This window comes from Schistocerca serialis, chromosome 2, assembly GCF_023864345.2.
Source record: "Schistocerca serialis cubense isolate TAMUIC-IGC-003099 chromosome 2, iqSchSeri2.2, whole genome shotgun sequence".
Lineage (NCBI taxonomy): Eukaryota > Metazoa > Arthropoda > Insecta > Orthoptera > Acrididae > Schistocerca > Schistocerca serialis.
The window spans coordinates 1,128,616,309-1,128,638,601 of NC_064639.1; the positions used below are offsets into that span (position 1 = coordinate 1,128,616,309).

At 42.7% G+C, this 22,293-nt stretch overlaps 1 protein-coding gene across 1 annotated transcript in view; it reads left to right on the plus strand.

The window, feature by feature from the left end:
• The window catches only part of LOC126458582 (ubiquitin carboxyl-terminal hydrolase 22), a 140,157-nt gene that overhangs the window by 87,725 nt on the left and 30,139 nt on the right, over positions 1–22,293 (plus strand). Inside the window, exon 6 of the mRNA XM_050095718.1 lies at positions 7,438–7,822. Within this exon, the coding sequence (XP_049951675.1) occupies positions 7,438–7,822 (385 nt within the window). The remainder of the gene's footprint in view (positions 1–7,437; positions 7,823–22,293) is intronic.

Sequence of the window (22,293 nt, forward strand, 5' to 3'; positions counted from 1 at the left end):
TTTATTGTTCAAGTGACATCCATGTCTGGTGAAGTATATTCTGTCAAGTGAGCTGACATCTATTAGTCTGACATTACTGAATGTGTTGCAGGTGCTGTTAAGTTTAACATTTATTCTACAAATTTCTTTGGTTATTGGTGAGGTTTCAGGCAGGTCATATCTGAAGCTAAAGTTCACAAGTACAATGTTTGTATTTGTTAAGAATAATATGTCTCATGAGCTGTTTAAACATATTCATGGCACTGTTTTTGTAGATGTAATTTGCTCCAGCTCAAATCACTACATTGTCTTTTCCGGTATAGTTTTTTTTGCGATATTTTTCATCGCTTCTTTGAAATCGGCACTTGGTTTAATCATATCTGTAACTGCCGGAGGAGTATTGATACTTTTAAGTTCTTGTGAAAGTCCCTTGGCATGACTGTCTCCATATACATTGATTTTTGTTTCTTTCTTCGTCATGGCGCATAGTTCATTTTTATTTACACTTTTTATTTGTCTCTTTGGGTCATTTCTTCTGGAGAAATTTGTAGAAATGGTATTGTTTGTTTGTCATGTTTTCTTTATATTGTCCGCATCTAGAGGTGGGAATACACTTATGTTGTTCACATCTACAGGTGGGAAAACACTTTCATCATTGTTCATCTCGCTGCATTTTTCTTCAAGTTCAAGAGCATTGAATTTATTTGTAACTCTTAATATGTTCGCACTTTTAGTTTTGCTCTGCACAACATTCCGTGATACACTGTTTTTTGGTCGGTGCCACATGCACATGTCATTGTTTACATCAGTTGCTGAAATGGCAACAGTCTTTTTTAGGAACTTGCTTATCTAAATTTGCACATTTTTTCACTCAGAGCTTTGATTTCGTTTTTAATGAGTCGATTTCACTTTGGAGTTCTTTTATTAACTCATCTTTGTCCCCATAAAACTTTATTGATGTCTCGTTGGCACGTTTCTTTAATGCACTCCTGACATGACCACACGAAATCATTTGTTACAAATTTTACACACATACACTTTTGAACACTTCTCATGGAACCAAAAGCTCCATATGGAGCACCAGATGCCTTTTACTACCTTTTTGAAGCACAGTTTACACCTGTTACCAAAATTAATTTCGTTTTTCTCACGATCGTTCTATAATTTGCACCGTCTTCCACATGAGCAGTGCTCAACAATCAATCGTAAAAGTGCTTTGTAAACTACTTCTTTCAAGGACGAATTACAGTTGCTTAAGATTTTTCCAATAACTATCAGTCTTGCATATATATATACAATTTTTTTTTTTTTTTTTTTTTTTTTTTTTTTTTTTTGCAGAAGTTGTTTCATGTGGTCATTCTGCTTTAGGTCACTGGGGACAGCATCTCCTAATTGCTTTGTAGTTATTGTTTCCATTGTTAATAGGATAGTCAAACAGTAATGATCTCTACTTCTATTTCTTCACTCTCTGCATTAGCTGTTGAGTCTGTTGAAATAGTTCGTTTATCTGATGCTGGTTTTTCTACTGACTACCTCAAAGTTTTGCCTAACTTAAAAAAACACAGTCTCTGCCACCCAAGTGGCTGCTCCTGTGTATAATGCACACCTATACAGAGTTACTTTACAAGTCTCCACTGTGTAGCATAGGTCAAGGATCTACAGCTAATCTCATCACAGGTTAGTTAAGCTTGTAGTTTAGAATATCCTCTTGGCACCAGACCAGAGGGCCATGGTCACTCTTCAGAACAGTGCTGCAAATCGACAGTTGTGCAGAGGCATCACAAATGAGGCTAACTGTACTCTACTTCCACCGTCTCTGGAAGGAATACTGGCGACAGACTTTTTCAATGCTGGTGCTCTCAGTTGCTCCCAGGATGGCTTCTTCCTCCTGATAGACATGGAGTGCACATTTAGTTCATTTGCCTCTCATGATGCTAATTTCCTAAGAAGGACAGTAATCAGTCTGAAATCAGAACTGTCTGCCACTAACAGCGCCTTCTTTCCTCTCCGTGGATGTCCTGACCACCACTGACGGGAGACCACTGCACGAGAAGCAGAAACAATGCACGCTGGCTCTGTCACATTATCAGTGGGAGTCGATGCATTACACCTATTTGTTAGAAGTATGGGGCTAGTCTGTCAGCTATTAGCTGTTGACATCCTTCTTTGTGAAACAGCTCTAGAGCTGGAGATGTTGCACCAGCCTCTGTCAGACAACTGCTTTGTGCCAAACTGTGGTTATCTGCAGACCACATCAGTAAAAAGAGTATGTGGTGCACTCCACAGGTGTCTATCCCTTGGGAAATCACACTGTGACTCTATCACCAGTGCAATTCAGAGTATCCACATGAAGCCAGTCAACAGTGGCCAACGCAGCTTCCAGCGGTTCATGAGCTGCATCCAACTCCTTGATCAGTTTCAAAATGGGCAGACGCTTTCCATATCTATATCGGAACTTAGTCTCTCAACTTAACTATTTCTGAAGGTTGTAAAATTTAGAGTGAATCAGACAGCAGTAATCCTTATGATGGCATGAAGTTGCTCTAAAAAAGGTGGCCAACGCTTAAAAAGGTTTACTTCTTCACAGAAGCACATAAAGTAAAGAATAAAACTACATGCTGTTTACAATCAAGAAGATTTATTCTCAACTTGGGAGGGGGGGGGGGGGGGGGGCAGCTCTATAGCCCTACAGTAAAAGTACATGACAGTAGCCTAGCTCTTTGAGCTACTAATTCTCTCCTTGGGGAAGAGAGAGGTGGCTCACCTGAATGCAGAGTTGATTGTGATGACACTGAACCGCCCAGGCCCCTGTCCAAAGGGTGTACTTGTGGCAACCATTCTGACACCGGATGACTGCCATTATCCAGCGGGGACACCAACCAAAACCACATGCCCAGATTGCCATCACCTGCGGGCTACATCGCTCTAGGCCAAGGAGAGGATGATGACCTGGGAACTGTCTGTTGACTAGCACCCTGGGAACACACAGCAGCCAAATGTTTCAGCTCTCGATCAAAGCCGGGCCAGTAAATATGTCTCCAAGTCAGTGGTCACAGCCTGACGCTGTGTGCCCACCGGCAGCCACATGCTTCACTCCGTTCACCACAAGTATTTAGTGCAGTCTTGTGTGTTAATTTGTATTTCTTGAGTCTGGTTTTCTTGATTGAGTTGACGACAGCGACAGCGTACAGAAAAGAAGGTACAGTATCTTGTTCAACATGTTGAACTTTTTCAAATTTAAACTCCGTTGAAAGATATGGTGTACTCAATGGAGTGGAGCGTGCGGCTGCCTGGAGGCATACAGCATCGGTCGTTGACTTCTTCTGTGTCTGTCGGCTGCCTTGCAATAGTCAGTGTGTTAAAACGCTAACAGCAACATAAAATAAAAAAAGAAACTATTGTAATATAATCTAAACACACAGAGGTAATGAGCTCTGTTATGGGATTTTGCTATTTCTGTGGCTAAAATAAAATAAATGGTTCATGTCCAAATGGTCATATGTTTTCACTGTCATCGAGCTGCGGCCTCCTCTGGTGTTCACTAACGGCAATTTTTGTTATTACTGCTAGCCATCTGAGTGATGCCAGCACTGTGTTCACAATTCTCAAACTTTAGTCAATTTGGCTTGCTACACAGAGTCAGCACTTCACCACAGCCCCTACTTCCTATCACATCAGTAAATATCTGCATTATGATTAAACTCTTTGGTGCAGCGATCCTAACATTGTGATAAAATTATAACTATTGTTATGTATATAAAAAACTAAGATGCTTTAACTTACCAAACGAGAAAGCGTTGGTATGTTGATAGACACAATAAAAAACACAAACACTCACCCAAATATTCAAGCTTTCGCCAACCCCTGGTTGCTTCATCAGGAAAGAGGGAAGGAGAGGGAAAGACGAAAGGATATGGGTTTTAAGGGAGAGGGTAAGGAGTCATTCCAATCCCGGGAGCGGAAAGACTTACCTTAGGGGGGAAAAAAGGACAGGTATACACTCACGCGCGTGCGCACGCGCACACACACACACACACACACACACACACACACACACACACACACACACACACATATACAGACACAGGCAGACATATGTAAATGCAAAGAGGTTGGGCAGAGATGTCAGTCGAGGAGGAAGTACAGAGGCAAAGATGTTGTTGAATGACAGGTGAGGTACAAGGGGCAGCAACTTGAAATTAGCGGAGGTTGAGGCCTGGTGGGTAACAGGAAGAGAGAATATATTGAAGGGCAAGTTCCCATCTCCGGAGTTCTGATAGGTTGGTGTCAGTGGTAAGTATCCAGATAACCCGGACGGTCAGAGGAAGGCAATGGCAAACCACCTCCAGTAGGACTTTGCCTAGTATGGCGGTGTGGGTCTCGCGCATCGTTCCCCTACACTCTGTGAAGAGTATGGGATATCATCATCATCATCATCATCATCATCATCATCTCTTGTGTTACCCATGGATTTCTGCTAGCCCTCGTCTTTTTATCTTCTTGATCCTCTGCTGCATTCACCATTGCATCTCTCATTGCTACCCATTCTTCTTCTCCTGCAGTCCTTTCCTCTGTTCTTGTCAATCATTCCCTATTGCTCCCTTTTAAACACTCTACAACCTCTGGTTCTTTCAGTTTATCCAGGTCCCATCTCCTGAAATTCCCACCTTTTGGCAGTTTCTTCAGTTTTAATCTACAGTTCATAACCAATAGATAGTGGTCAGAGGCCACATCTGCCCCTGGAAATGTCTTACAATTTAAAACCTGGTTCTGAAATCTGTCTTACTATCTCTGTCCTTGATACACAGCTATTAAAGTGACAAAGAAGAGAAATTTCAACTAATCTTCTGCACTGCATTATCACATATATTGACTCCACGCTGTAGACTAGGACAGTTGATATTTTTAAAAAGATTGGGAATCCGATATATTAATATTGTATAAAAATATCATTATTGGCCATTGATATATCGAGAAAAAGTATCACTATATCGACAGAAAAAATATCAACATACCGGCCTCTAAAAAATATCACCTGCACATTGTAAATATACTGCTGGCTCTAGTGCTGTGTATTTAAGTATTGATTTATTATTAGATATTCTGTACATCAACAAGCTAGCAGGCTGCTTATCCGCCTTAGAGGGAGAACTGAAAGGAAAATGATGCGCATTCTCACTTGGCGATAACCACTTTGTTAACATGGTAACTGCATGTTGATGGCACAATGAAAGGTATCTGATGGGCCCATCATTCAGTTTTATCACATATTGGATTGTCCAGAACACTTTGTCGACTTCCTTGTTTTCTCGTTTCTGCAAACACCAGCCACTAGCAGTTGTATTATCAAAATTCCTTGGTGAAGTTATATGTTGCAGTTTCTGGTAGTAGTGCTGATTACATCAACATTTCCTATCATGCATCTCCGCCCACTGCGAAGTTCAATATCATTTAGATTTTTGTTCATCATCTTCAGCAGCTGATTTTGGAGAATGCTGATGTGAGGAAATAGCATATTAGTTGCATTAAAAATTGATTTTTAATGCAACTGGTGTGCTATTTCTTCACATCGGAAGTTTTGTTATTCCAGCCTCACCACCACCCTAAGAAAAAGACTGGATGTGATGAAAGCTCAAAAAGTAGTAATACACTGTCACACAGTGAAAATAAAATTATGTTCTACTACAATTTCAAATATTTACTGAAAATTGGAAAAAAATTATAATATGAAATGGAAATGTCGGCACTCGATACTGCCATTTCGATACCGATATATTGATACATCAGAGAAAAAAAAATGCTGAACTATATTGCAGTTTTTTTGGAAAAAATATCAACATATCGATATTTTATCAACAGCCCTACTGTAGACAATGCACACTGTGGACACTGAACACATGAGCAACTGCATATCGAATCCTCCGGTACGACAAACAATAAAAGCTGGTCATGGTATTGCTATCTTAACTGCAACAAATAAGAGAAAACTTGTGTCTGTCATTGCTGTCAGGACACCTGTTGTCATTTCAATTTCAGGATAATAATTCTCACAGGGAGACATGATGCAATAGATATAGTAAGTTATGGAATAGTGAAGATATGAATCTGCTATTTATGTATCACGTTGGTTGAACAATTGGGGTGGAAGAGGAACTACACTTCAGCAAGGCTCAACAGCAAAATGCTACATGGAAGCTTTGGTGAATACATACCAGAGCATTTCTCCAGTGCTGCCACATTACCAACAAGCTTAGCACTGGAATGTAGTCTTTTGGGGTGCAGAAATGAATTTCACATACAGGGCAAACTGAACACGTGAGTGTCGACAACCGGCTGCAAACATAACTTTAAACATCAGTGGGATGGTTTATAAATATTACCAAATAATAATCTGTCATATAGACAGGAGACTGGATGAGTTCAAGTTTAAAATATTTATGCACTGTAAAATTTCCTCAGAGATGAGTATTACTGTGGGGGTTCATTATTCTGTTGCATCACATGATGAAGTGTCACTGCTCTCGAGAAAGTACAGGTACAATAGTGTATCCTCCTCATAGGAACTTTCTGCTTCAAATTAATAATTTTTTTAGTCATTCTTACCACTTGACAAATGCTGAGGAGAGCTTGGTTGAAAGCTTGTGGGATTTTAACCACCTGACACTGCTGGAAGCCCGAGAAAATTTTACTATATCATTTCGCCGTAAAACCACGCATTCATACATTTCTGCTTCAAAGCTTATCTGCCGTGCTATACCAATTCTCATACTAAAGGCACCAAATGTCTGTTATAATGTCATTAATGTCAATTACCATATCTTACAGAATCTTGTCTTCTGTTAAAAAGCCATGTATGAGTTCAGTACTGCAAAATTACCTCTTGAATCTTTATTGTTATGTAAGTGCAAATTCAGCCTCCTGCAGCTGTCAAAAAGGGTACAGGAATAATATGCAATGAATGTTAAAAGATGAAGGACTTAAACATAGAGCCGTTATGGACCTTTCTCCTTACAGTCAAACCTGTCTCTCTTTCATGATAATGCTATTTACAAGCTTCATGAATTTGAAACTTACTTTGTATTTGGATTTTGTGGCTAATAAACTAACTGATCCTGGTGCACATTGTTTGTTTTTTTTTTTTTTTTTTTTTTTTTTTTTTTTTTGCCGAAACTGCTTCATTCCACAAGATATAGCGAGATCTGATTTATTTTTTTGCTTCCATGTTGTGTCACTAATTTTGATGAGCCCAAAGCTTAACAGGACATGAGACATTGCATGAAGCTCGATGTGAATCCAAAGATGTGATGTAATTTGATCTAAAAAATTCCTGATTGTCAGTAAACTCCCTTAATTACACAAGATAAGCTATTCGTAATAAGCAATATCTAATAAACTTTTGTATACTGCAATGTGGGAAAAGAATCCTATTAGATGTATGTGGTTCATCTGTTCCTTTAGTGGTGTTTCAACTACAATTGATCCTTTCTGGGACATCTCTCTGGATTTGGGACCAGCTGCAGTGGCACAGAGTGGAACAACAGAAGGTGGAACAATATCACAGCATCAACAACAGCACCACCAACAGTTGTTGCAGCAGCAACATTCACAGCAAAGTCAGCAGCAGCAGTTGCAACAGCAGCTGCAGCAGCAGCCACAAGAACAGCAGCAGCAGTCTGCACAGTCTGAACCAACCTCTTTACTTGACTGTCTTGAAAGGTTTACAAGAGCTGAACACCTGGGGTCATCCGCGAAGATAAAGTGCAGTAACTGCCAGAGTTATCAGGAGTCTACTAAGCAGCTCACTATGAAGACTTTACCTGTTGTGGCGAGCTTCCACTTAAAGGTACTACTGTGCAAGAGAGTTGCTACAGTGCACTTTATAACGATAATAATAGTGACAAATTTGAAGATTTCAAAGAGGTATATAATATTGTTGTTTGATTTCAAATTAAAATGGTATTCAGTTCTGCAGTGAAACAAGCTTTAATAAATTTGTAATTTTTTAAACATTAAATTGTGCATTGTTATCTGTGTTGAGTATTTATCACCAAATCCAGTACTTAGTCATATCATTGAGCAAATAAAAACCCAGGCTGATCTATGACTGCCAGAGACTGTTATCTTCATGGTCTGAGCCTGAAGTATATGACGGCTATTAGCACTGTGCTCTAGTCATTGTCACCCTCTCCCCCAGAAAACGTAAATCTTACATAAATTATTCAGTCAAAGCCATTCCTAAAAAACCAAATAAATGCAAGGCAATGTGAATGTCTGACTTTATGGATGTCATACGTTTTGTTATCTTTTGTCCTCTCGTTTGAGAGAGAACATGTGAAACTGCAGTCTATGAAAACTCTGAAAAATGGTAGTAGAGAAATGTGTTTATTATCTGTTTTTACTTCCTTATACTTTGGCATCCATTATGTGTGATAATAGAATATGTCATTAAATATATCTAGAATTCAACATTAGTGTGTCATAGATAAATTTATGGCCCAGATTTGCATTGGAGATGGTATATTAATAGAAGCTTGTAGTGCATAAAATTAAGTACTTTAATTTCCCCCCTCAAAATTACTCAGTAACTTTAGTGTAAATTTCTGTTTTCTATTTCTTCCATTGAAAAGTAGTTAATAATTCATTTTTCAGTTAAGAATTATAATTTCAAACAGAAATGAAAGCTGTGTCATATGACTGAATGAAAGTCTGTATGTGTTAGATAAAATATCTCGACTCCAGTTTAACCTTCACAGAGAACTCTAATCCATAAATAAATCATTACCAAAATAACGCTCCATAAATAAAGACTGGAAAAAATATACTTACCAACAAAAGAAGAGAGAGATCCACAGATAGTCACAATATGGGTGACTGTTCTTTTGTAATCAAGTAGTTACCTCAGATGATAAGACACAAAATGACTGAAGAGAATGACAGACATTAGGAAATAAATAAGAACAAGACCACAGGCTGAAAGAATCAATTAATACTCATGAACATATTAATCTTTAGTGGAATTACCACAAAATCACAAACTTTAATTTTCAGCTTTGGTTGATGGAAAATGTGAGATATACATGCTACAGAAGCAAATGTTGTTGTTGTTGTTGTTGTTGTGGTCTTCAGTCTCGAGACTGGTTTGATCCAGCTCTCCATGCTACCCTGTCCTGTGCAAGCTTCTTCATCTCCCAGTACTTACTGCAACCTGCAGCCTTCTGAATCTGCTCAGTGTATTCATATCTTGGTCTCCCTCTACAATTTTTACCCTCCACACTGCCTTCCGGTGCTAAATTTGTGATCGCTTGATGCCTAAGAACATGTCCTACTAACCGATCGCTTCTTTTTGTCAAGTTGTGCCACAAACTCCTCTTCTCCCCAATTCTATTCAATACTTCATCATTAGTTATGTGATCTACCCATCTAATATTCAGCAGCACATTCCGAAAGCTTCTATTCTCTTCTTATCCAAACTATTTATCATCCCTGTTTCACTTCCATACATCGTTACATTCCATACAAATACTTTCAGGAAGGACTTCCTGACACTTAAACCTATACTCAATGTTAACAAATTTCTCTTCTTCAGAAGCACTTTTCTTGTCATTGCCGGTCTACATTTTATATCCTCTCTACTTCGACCATCATCAGTTATTTTGCTCCCCAAATGGCAAAACTCCTTTACTGCTTTAAGTGTCTCATATCCTAATCTAATTCCCTCAGCATCACCCGACTTAATTAGACTACATTCCATTATCCTCGTTTTGCTTTTGTTGATGTTCATCTTATACCCGCCTTTCAAGACACTGTCCATTCCGTTCAACTGCTCTTCCAAGACCTTTGCTGTCTCTGACAGAATTACAATGTCATCGGCAAACTTCAAAGTTTTTATTTCTTCTCCATGGATTTTAATACCTACTCCGAACTTTTCTTTTGTTTCCTTTACTTCTTGCTCAATATACAGATTGAATAACATCGGGGAGATGCTACAACCCTGTCTCACTCCCTTCCCAACCACTGCTTCCCTTTCATGCCCCTCGACTCTTATAACTGCCATCTGGTTTCTGTACAAATTGTAAATAGCCTTTCGCTCCCTGTATTTTACCCCTGCCACCTTTAGAATTTGAAAGAGAGTATTCCAGTCAACAATGTCAAAAGCTTTCTCTAAGTCTACAAATGCTAGAAACGTAGGTTTGCCTTTCCTTAATCTATTTTCTAAGATAAGTCGTAGGGTCAGTATTGTCTCAGGTGTTCCAATATTTCTATGGAATACAGAAGCTAATAGGTAAACAATATTTGCGTAAAACACTATTCCCGTGGATGTTTTTTTATTATCATTTGATTTCTTTGCAACACTGTTAGGCACAGCATTGGGTACAAAACAGGATGAATCACACATATCAGTTTTCTGCTTGCTTTAGCACCACTACTATACTTTTGATTGCCAGTGTAGCTTGGTTGCAAGCCAAAAATAACAAATACTTATATTCCACCACACATCGATTACAGCATGATATAAATTAATTTTAAAAAAGCACTAAATCCCATAGTCTGTATTTCACAAATGAAATGAAAACTCAGTGAAATCTTTCTAGTTGTAGTAAAGACTAGTAAAATTTATGTATCATAAGTGGTGCTAAACAATCAATAGATCATACAAGAAATGGTCTAAGACAATGGTAAATAGTAACCTAAGTGTAATAGTATGTTTGCTGACACTACTTGATACCCTATGTCACTTACCATGCCACACAACAGGGTATGCAACAAAAAATATCACACAGATTTGAGACATTATTTCAGAAAAAAAGTAGCAAGGCCAATCTTTTTAAAATATTCTGTTATTCCTTGATGAATGAATTTCTTACTGAAATAAATTCATTCCATCACGGCACTGCAGCCTGGAACATTTTAATAAGTGTGACATTTCCTAAAAAAGGTTACATTTTACAGTCACACATAGTAATACTGACATATTTGTTACCACCAACACCACCATCACCACCACCACCACCACCACCACCACCTACTCCATCCTCCTATATCTTACTTCTAAATCTCCCAGTTACTGCACCACCACCCATCCACAGGTCACTCTCTTTCCCTTTTCAGTCTCATTCCTGCCCCGCCCTTGCCCTCACTCGAGCACCGTATCGCACTTTGACACTCCACATCTGCCGCTCACCTCCCCCCTCTTGCCGCTCACCTCCCCCCTCTTGCCGCTCACCTCCCCCCTCTTGCCGCTCACCTCCCCCCTCTTGCCGCTCACCTCCCCCCTCTTGCCGCTCACCTCTCCCCCTCTTGCCGCTCACCTCCCCCCCTCTTGCCGCTCACCTCCCCCCCTCTTGCCGCTCACCTCCCCCCCTCTTGCCGCTCACCTCCCCCCCTCTTGCCGCTCACCTCCCCCCCTCTTGCCGCTCACCTCCCCCCCTCTTGCCGCTCACCTCCCCCCCTCTTGCCGCTCACCTCCCCCCCTCTTGCCGCTCACCTCCCCCCCTCTTGCCGCTCACCTCCCCCCCTCTTGCCGCTCACCTCCCCCCCTCTTGCCGCTCACCTCCCCCCCTCTTGCCGCTCACCTCCCCCCCCTCTTGCCGCTCACGTCGCCCCCCTCTTGCCGCTCACGTCGCCCCCCTCTTGCCGCTCACGTCGCCCCCCTCTTGCCGCTCACGTCGCCCCCCTCTTGCCGCTCACGTCGCCCCCCTCTTGCCGCTCACGTCGCCCCCCTCTTGCCGCTCACGTCGCCCCCCTCTTGCCGCTCACGTCGCCCCCCTCTTGCCGCTCACGTCGCCCCCCTCTTGCCGCTCACGTCGCCCCCCTCTTGCCGCTCACGTCGCCCCCCTCTTGCCGCTCACGTCGCCCCCCTCTTGCCGCTCACGTCGCCCCCCTCTTGCCGCTCACGTCGCCCCCCTCTTGCCGCTCACGTCGCCCCCCTCTTGCCGCTCACGTCGCCCCCCTCTTGCCGCTCACGTCGCCCCCCTCTTGCCGCTCACGTCGCCCCCCTCTTGCCGCTCACGTCGCCCCCCTCTTGCCGCTCACGTCGCCCCCCTCTTGCCGCTCACGTCGCCCCCCTCTTGCCGCTCACGTCGCCCCCCTCTTGCCGCTCACGTCGCCCCCCTCTTGCCGCTCACGTCGCCCCCCTCTTGCCGCTCACGTCGCCCCCCTCTTGCCGCTCACGTCGCCCCCCTCTTGCCGCTCACGTCGCCCCCCTCTTGCCGCTCACGTCGCCCCCCTCTTGCCGCTCACGTCGCCCCCCCTCTTGCCGCTCACGTCGCCCCCCCTCTTGCCGCTCACGTCGCCCCCCCTCTTGCCGCTCACCACCACCCTCTTGCCGCTCACCTCCCACTCACCACCACCCCCCTCTTGCCGCTCACCTCCCCCTCACCTCCCCCCTCTTGCCGCTCACCTCCCCCTCACCTCCCCCCTCTTGCCGCTCACCTCCCCCCTCTTGCCGCTCACCTCCCCCTCACCTCCCCCCTCTTGCCGCTCACCTCCCCCTCACCTCCCCCCTCTTGCCGCTCACCTCCCCCTCACCTCCCCCCTCTTGCCGCTCACCTCCCCCTCACCTCCCCCCTCTTGCCGCTCACCTCCCCCTCACCTCCCCCCTCTTGCCGCTCACCTCCCCCCTCTTGCCGCTCACCTCCCCCTCACCTCCCCCTCACCTCCCCCCTCTTGCCTCTTACCTACCCCCCCTTGCCGCTTACCACTTCCTCATACTGTGGAACGACTTCCTACTGCCGCGGGCCAACTCCCTGATGCCGAAGGCACCTCACTAATTCCTGTGGGCCACCCCACATCTCCGGCCCTCCCCCCACCATTCGACGTCAACCCTCACACCACCCGCTGCGGCCACACCACACCTGCCACAGTACCACCCCCACACGCCGCGGATCCCCCCCCACCACCCGCCGCAGAACCTCCCCACACCCGCTGTGGTTCCCCCCCCCCGTACACCCACCGCGGATCCCGCCCCCCCCACCCCCCACCCGCCACAGGAAACCCCCCCACACCCGCCGCGTCAGCCCCCCACGCCCGCCATCGTAGCCCCCCCACACCCGCCGCGGAAGCCCCCACACACCCGCTGCCGAAGCCCCCCCCACCACCAGCCGCGTGACCCCCCCACCCCTGGTGAAACCCCAAATCCCACACACCGCAGAACACACCCCACAACACACCCCACCCACCGCGGAAAATTCCCCACTCGCTGCTAGCCCCCCCCCCCCCTCCTGCCGCGGGATCACCGCCTCTCCAGCCGTGAGCCTGCCCCCCCCCCCTCCCACCGTAGCAATGCACTCCCCTCCAGCTGCGACAATGCTCCCCTCCAGCTGCAGACCCATTCCGCAACTAGCCGCATACCCGCACCCCCACCCTCCCCGGAGTGGACCCGTACTCCCAACCCCTACCAGGGACCCGATCGCCCACCCTCTGCCGCGGCACTGCACTCACAACTCCTCTGCGCCCACCCCCCTGCCACGGCCCCCGTGCGCTCTACCCCTGCTGCGGCACTGCACTCACACTCCCTCTGTGCCCACTCCCCTGCAGTCTCCCCCGCCCCCCCCCCCCCCCTCCCTCGTGCCTCGCGCCCTCTCTCCTCGCCCACCAACCTCCTGCCTCGCGCAGCCCTGCATGTGCCTCTCACCCCGCCCATCCCCCTCACTCACCTCTGTTCGCTTGCCTCGGGCACCCTCTTCGCCCCGCCCCACCTCGCTTCACAAAACTATATGCTTCATCAGGGCCTGTTGACTGCTAGTGACTGGAAACATGTTGCCTGCCTGGACATGTCTCGTTTCAAATTTTATCCAGTGGGTGGACATGTGTGGGTACGGAGACAAGCTCATGAGTCCATGGACCCTGCATTTCAGCAGGGGAACGTTCAAACTGGTGGATGCTCCTTAATGGTGTTTGCCATAGGCAGTTGGAGTGATATGGGATCCCTGAAAAGTCTAGATGTGACTGTGACTGTGACAGGTGACACATATGTAAGCATCCTGTCTGACTACCTGCATCCATTCATGTCCATTGTGCATTCTGATGGACTTGGGCAATTCCAGCACAGAAAGTGATACGCTACACGTCCATAATTGCTACAGAATGGCCCCAGGAACACTTGTGTTGGCCACGAGACTCCCCAGACCCGAACATGATTGAGCATTATCTGAGATGCCTTGCAACGCGCTGTTCAGGCGAGATCTCAACCCCCCCCCCCCCCAATACTCTTACAGATTTATGGACAGCCTTGCAGGATTCATGGTCTCAATTCCCTCCAGCACTTCTTCAGATATTAGTAGAGTCCATGCCACATCGTGTTGCAACACTTGTGTGTGCTCATGGGTCTCTACACAATATTAGGCAGAGGTGCCAGTTTCTTTGGCTCTTCAGTGTATAAACAGGGTGAGGCAGCTATTTCATAACACCCCTTGTACATCCCCAACCATAATAGATACAAAGATGCCGTTTGGACAGTGAATTGCAGTGACAGGGGCTACTTGAATACGTCACATTTCATGCTTGTGGCTTGTGCTATTTTTTATTACAGAGAGGGTTTTTTTTTTTTTTTTTTTTTTTTTTTTTTTTTTAAACTCTCTGTTAAATTTTAGTTTAACATGATGGGCTTAAAAACACGGTTTCAAATTTGTGTATATCATAATATTTAGGCAAATAGTTTTTGAGACGCAGATATGTTCTCGTATCGTGTTCATCCTTCGAAGCAGCATTGTCCAATGCGATTTTTTCTGTTGTGTAGACTACATGGTAAACGTCACGAGTCCATCGTTCCACAAACACGCTCATTTACCCGACAATAGTAATTCATACTGTGATATTTTGCACAGAAATGAACTTATGATGTCATGCAAATATTATTCAGTTATTTGACATCTGTAGTACCAAAATAGTAGACAACATACAGTATTAAAATACTAAAAGATTTAATGCATTTTAAGTAACAGAAATACAAATGTAAATAAGGAGGCCCTTATTGGTCACAATTATGTCGTACATATTTGTTTTTTTATTATATTAAAATATTTGCTATTGATCACAATATGAAGTAAGTACACACAAAGATGCAAAATACATACTGTACATGATACAAAACTTAACTGAAGCAAAATGCTTCTGCTCTGCTGCAATGCACATTTGTAGTTGCCGTTCGAATGATTCGTGAATGGCTGCGAGGGTGTCATGTGAGATGTCAGCGCACACTTCCGTGATACGTTGCTTCATATTGTCTGATGATGTTGTTTATTTGAGCATACACTTTGTTTGATTGCTCCCTACAGAAAAAAACCAAGAGGGGTCAAATCAGGAGACTGGGCTGGCCACTTCACTTCATCACATCATCCTATCCAACAATCAGGGAACTTTTCATTTAACAGCCCTATAGCCACACGGGAAGAGTGAGCAGGACAGCCGTCATGTTGGAACCACATCCACTGACGCATAGTTAGTGGTACCTCTTGCAGCAAAATGGGCACTATGTTTCACAGGAACTGTGCATAGTTATTGCCATTTAGTATACCCGGTGTGACGTACCTCCCCACAATGACATTTCTGACAATTCTGCATCACACGTTAACACTCCACAGTTGTTAGTGCTGTACCTGTCAAAGTCAATGAGGGTTCTCTATTGAACAGTAATGCATATTATGCAAATTCAAATTACTGTGTTGGTGAAAGTCGCTTCATCAGTAAAAAGCACCCATTGAAAAAACATTGTATCATCTTGTAGGCGCTGCAGAGCAAACCGGCAAAATTCCTGGCACCGTTCGAAATCCATACCGGAGAGTGCTTGATGTAATGAGAGCTGAAACGGGTGAAATCTATGCTGGTGCAATATGCGTAGAACACTTCTCCGACTTATACCCCATTCTGAGGCAATACGTCGTGATGAAACAGTAGGGTCGTTATGTGTCGATACTAGGACACCCTCTTCATTTACCTGACCAGTTGCAGTTTTCTGCCTTGTCCTCTGTATGGCGTTCCATGATCCCGATTCAAGTAGTTTCTTGGAAATACGTGCAAGAAGCTGGTGCGTAGGACACTTAACGATCGGGATACAGCTCACCATATCGCTTTATTGCTCTAACGGCATTTCTTCTGCTTTCACCATACACTAGAAGCTTATCTAACTTTTCTTTGTTGGTGTACATGTCTGCTCCAAGAAACTGTGACAGAAATGCAATGTCTCATTACCCTAGCAGCACATTTATACCCTTCTCTCCAGCTACCTCGTGCGTCACCTTGCGACATTATCGAGAAGCAGGAAAACAACGCCTTCCCTGTTAAGTTCATCAGTGGTTAACAGGAAAGGTCGCATTGCATAATGCTGCTTCGAAGGACGAATACGATATGGGAACATATCTGTGTCTCAAAAACTATTTGCCTAAATATTATGATGTACACATATTTGAAACCGTCTTTTTAAGCCCCTCATGTTACGCTAAAATTTAAACATGAAATGTGATGTATTCAAGTAGCCCCTGTCCCTGCAATTCACTGTCCAAATGGCATCTTTGTATCTATTACGGTTGGGGAGATACGAGGGGTGTTATGACTTTGCAGCCTCACCCTGTATAATTAACATCTTCAGATTGGAGTGAGTGTTCACAGCTAGTGATTGGTCAAAATCTATTAGGTAAAAGTCAACATCCAGGAGTTAAACTATCTTTATTGGAAAACTCCAGATTGATTACATTCAGCTGAACAATTTTAACTGATTACCTGTTGTGAAGAACACTCAGTCTGAAAACACTCATTATATATTTGATTTGTACCAGTAATCAGTCATGTATGTCATACAACAGATGCAGTAATATTCTTATTTCTACATTATACCCAATTAAAGAGCATATTTGAATGTGTTAGCATGGTCCGACAGTTCTTTTGCTTCATCTCTTCTCATAAACACACTGTGTCGTTTCTTTGTTTGTCAGTCCACTGTTTTCCAGTGGTCTTTTAGCTTTCTCTGCATTCTGTGTTTGCTTCTAGGATTCCAAAGGCTTTGTGTTCTCTGATGGAGTTTTCTGTGGCATTCATTGCTCGTAAGTCTTGCTTAATTTCTACTATCAATGTGATTTTTTTCTTTTCTCAATTTATTATATGAAGTAAGTTTTTAGTTGATCTAGTGTTGCACATTCTGCAGGCATGACTGTCGAATTTAAAGTGTCTTCTGCGTATTCCATCTGTGTACTTGTCAACTTCTGTGGATAGATTTGTGGTTTTTCTTTAATCCATATAAGATTTATATTAAAAGAGACCATGACTTTTTCTGAAAATTTTTCATTCTCTCTTTCCATTTCCGTCAAGTTTTGAGTGGCCTCCCTGGTATGTAATTTCTGAGGTATATAATACTTCTAGCAAAACAACTGTCTTAATGACAAAGTTTCATCTTATATGTGATATTATACATTTATTGTATGGATCCCATGGGCTTCGGATGTTGTTTTTCTGGAAAGCCTGCTCTGTCTCTGTCTCTCTCTCTAAGTCTGCATTTGTCATCAGCAAGTGTTTCATTGTGAACTGTTTTTGAGGTTGATTTTTGTATCTTCGGGAAGGTTTCCCATTGTTTTTCAAATGCATGATGTCCATTCCAGCAATTCATTGCTTTGATTCACTCATTGACAGCTTCATCACAGGTTGTATTCCATCATCTATGACCGAGCGAGGTGGCGCGGTAGCTAGCACACTGGACTCGCATTCATGAGGACAACAGTTCAATCCCGCGTCCGGCCATCCTGATTTGGGTTTTCTGTGATTTCCCTAAATCGTTCCAGGCAAATGACGGGATGGTTCCTTTCAAAGGGCACGGCCGACTTCCTTCCCCGTCCTTCCCTAACACGATGAGACTGCTGACCTCGCTGTTTGGTCTCTTCCCCCAAACAACCCAACCCAACCCATCATCTGTTTTTTTCATGTGTAATTGGCCTAACTTTGCGGCTGATGTCTGTAATGTGTTTCGGAGGTTTGGCCACTCCTTGGAATCTTTTTCTTGTAGATCATGAGTAAAAGCCTTAACATTCTTCTTCAGGCAATCTGTTGCCCATAGATCTGGATCTAATGGAAATCTAATTTTGATTTGTGTTAAACAGATATGCAAATTGACGATTCCTTTCCATACTTAGACATTTTGAATCTCATACATATTTTTGCTGAAACTGCCACATGATCAATCTGGAATTCCCCTAATAATGGATTAATGGTTTAAGTGATTCCCAGATTTTTTTAGAGGTTTCACAATCTGTATAGTCATAAGACAGCGCAAATGATGTTTAAAAGCTTATTAGACGTTCTGCATTTTTACCCATCTAATGATGTGCCATATGAAGTCTTATTGCTCATCTGTATTTCTTATTGATGCCAACCCGTGCATTATAATGACCTAATAAGATTTTCAAAAAATGTTTGGAGAGCTTGCTTATAGTTTCCTCTAGCATTTCCCAAAAGCTTTCTGCTTTCTGAGGATGTAGAATTTTAGAATACATTTTATACTTGCAGACTGTGACATTTCTGGAGACTGAAAATCTCCTCTGTAGGAATCAACATTGGTTCTAAAAACTGTGGTCGTGTGGAACCCAGCTCCCTATGTTTGTCCATGAGACCCAGAAACCAATACATACTGGCATCCACATAGGTACCATGTTTCTTGACTTCTGGGAGACATTTCATACAGTTCTGCCCTGCCACATGATGATTTCACAAACAGTGATCATATCGAAGAGTTTGTAGCAAACAAAACACAGCATTTCAGTCTGAATGGATAGATCTTCAGAAGTAAAAGAAACTAAGAGTGTGTTCCAAGAGAGTATTATAGGACTGTTAAGTTTCACAATATACAGAGTGAGTCACATAAGACCACCCCCCCCCCCCCCCTTTTTTTTTTTTTTTTTTTTTTTTTTTTTTTTTTTTTTTTTGAGATATTGAAGCAAGTATGATTTTTTAAATGGAATGATATGCTTTATCTAATGGCATCCGAAAGTGCTGGAAAAGATGAGCACAGTGATATAATTCTTGTCAATTTTTTGCTTCTGGCGCATCAGATGGAGCTTAGGAAAACTTTTTCAAATGTGTGTACATTTCTAGGTTTTTTGGAAACATCTACAGTCTTGGTAGCCAATTTTTCACTTAAACCCTCCCTTTTGTTGATTACTTGTTAAAGCTGAAACACTAATGACGGTCATTCATACGTGATACTGATAAACAGCCTTATTCACAAAAAGAAGAATAAATAAATAAATAAATAAAAATAAACTAGTTTATTAACTTTCTTAGGTATAAATAATAATAATAATAATAATAATAATACCAGATTTTCTTTGCTTGTAGATGCCTGAATGCTTCCTAAAAGTAAAACACCTGCTGTTGGGCAGATGTGTCTTTAGTTACTACTTGAAACTGTAATTAAATGGAGTACACTTTAATTAAACTAAACATATTATTCAGAATGGCTGAGGACATGCCACCCACAAAATAAATACTTTTCTTAATGAAATGTACTTTTAAACTTTACTTAAGCATGTGCTCAAATTGTTTAACATCAACGGCAAGGCATATTTGAAATCGTCATTCGAGAGGTAGACAGACAGATGAAAGTACATTGGATGATATGCTGCTACATGCCGCAATGATTCTATGGCACCTAGCGTCTGGCATAGTTATGGCTTCATGATACACCAAATCTTTCAGTGCTCCCCTTAGAAAGATATCATAAGGAGTCAAATCAGGGGACCTGGCTGGCCATTGTACTGAAGCATTCCATCCAATGCAGTGGTCAGTAAACTTTTAATTCAGTATTTGCATTGCAACACCACATGAACTGTCGCATATCAAGCGAGGTAGACACCACATGAACTGTCGCATATCAAGTGAGGTAGAATGTTTGTAAGAAAATGTGCGTAGGGTACTTGTATTTCCATGTAACACATCTGGGATGAAATAAGATCCCATAATGGAATATCCTATAATGCCACACTGTACCTGATGAAGCCATTGTGGGTTTTCAGGTGCTCTGTTGTGCATGCTACATAAATTTACAATACCATAGTTTGTAAACATTTCTTCATTGTAAAGAGTGTTGCCTCCCAGGCAATGCAGAGCAAACTGACCAAATTCTATATAACAGTCGAAATCACATCCTCAGAGTGCCTGATGTAACGACAGTTGATAAAGGTGGAATTTATCTCAATGCAAGATGCGAATGACACTCGTCTGATTCCACATTCCTTGGCAATATGTCTCTTTGCTACCTTGCGGACTGATAAGCATCCTTCCAGAGCAGCTTCTGCATGTGCTGTCCCGTTTGCAATCTTTGTCCTCGTCCTCTGTTTGACATTGAAATTATCTGTTCATACCAGTGACCCAATAATTTGGGCAGCTGGTTGGTGAGATGGACAGAGATGATCAGGATAGACATCCCTATACTGCTTTACCATTTTGACAATATCTCTTTGAAATTTGGCACGTAAAAGTAGCATGTCTAACTTCTCACTTGTGTTTATGTCTTCTTGCAAAGACTGTGTGTCATTAGCTTTTGGGTCATGTCAGCCATCTCAACAGTGGAATGTCAATTATGGCAATAAAAATGTAAGGACAACTTGACAGTCAGTCCTCGAACAGAAAAAAATCTCTGACCCAGCCAGGAATCGAACACGGACTCGTTTGATTAGCAATCCACCTTCCAGACTGTATAGCTACAGAGGCAGATGAAAGGATGTTGAAGCATAAATGAGCTGCAGATAGAAATCACAGTTCCAGCTAGTTCTGCAGTGCACACAAGAAAACAGTCAAAATACTTGATACGACATAGCCTGGCATGAGCAGTTTACAATGCAGTAGCCAATTTGGCATTCAGTTTCAGAATATTTCTCAGATTACTTTGAGAAGACTTTCAGTACCAAAATTAACAAGCATTATATCACTGTACTCGCTTTTCAAGTACTTTCAGATACCATTAAGAAAGTATTTCAGTCCATTTAAAGAAATTGTACTTGCTTCAGTATATTGATTGATAAAAAGAAATAAGACTCTTTATCACACACCAAAGCATGTGCCCCTTACCATACTATCATTTGCCAAAAACTTCATTTTGATATCTGGAACCATTCACAGAATGAAAGAATAATATGTGTTACATACGCACCGTGTATATAAATGACCTAGTAGATAATGTTGGAGGTTCTGTCAGGCTTTTTGCAGGTGACTGTATTGCAGACAGAGAAGTTGCAACGCTAAAAAATTGTAGCGAAATGCAGGAGTACCTGCAGACGATACACTTGATGCAGGGAGTGGCAATTTAAACAAATTTAACATATTGTGAATACATGGACTGAAAGACCCTTTACTGTATGATTACATGATTGCAGAAGAATCACTAGCAGCAATTACTTCCATAAAATATGTAGGAGTATGCTTTTGGAGCCATCTGAAGTAGAAAGACCACATAAATTAACTGCGGGTAAGACAGATGCCAGACTGAGATTCATTGGAAGACTCCTCAAGAACTGTAGTCAATCAAAAAATGAAGTACCTTGTAAAACATTCGTTTGATCAATACTTGAATGTTGCTCATTAGTCTGTGATCTGTACCAGATAGGATTGATAGAGAAAACATAGAAGATCTTAAAGAGAGCATCACATTTCGTTACAGGTTCATCTAGCAAGTGTGGATGCATCATGGAGGTGCTGAGTCAACTCCAGCAGTAGATGCTGCAAGAGAGGCATTTTGCATCACTGCGTAGTCTACTGTTTAAAGTTCTGAGCTCATATGTTCCTAGAAGAGTCAACCTGTGCATTGCTTCCTCCTACGTAAATTTCAGCAAAAGACCATGAAGATAAAATTAGACATATCCAAGTCCATATGGAGCCGCACCACCATTCATTCTACCTGCACACTGTACGCGACTGGAACAAGAAAAGGGGAAATGAAGTACACAAAGTACCCACCTTCACGCCAAAAGGTGGCTTGTGGAGCATATATGTAGCTGTAGATGTGTTAGGCTCTTCTTAAGCCCTGTTTCATCCATCTATGTTATTTTCTTCATAGATAAGGCAACACTCTTTTATCATCTGATTACAAATGCGTGAAACATGTTTCAGCTCTCCAGGCATATCGAATTGTCATGTAGAATCGACTTTGGGCTTTTCAGTTCCTTTGAGGTAGACAAAAACACTGTCCTCTTAAAACATGTTCTTCTCCTGAGCATAGCAGCCATAGAAAGAGGAATGTTGCATATCATGACAAAAACAGATCATTTTTATGCTATAGAGAGGAAGCAGAATATAATATTAAGAGATCAAACAAAGCAAATGACAGTCTGGAGCTTG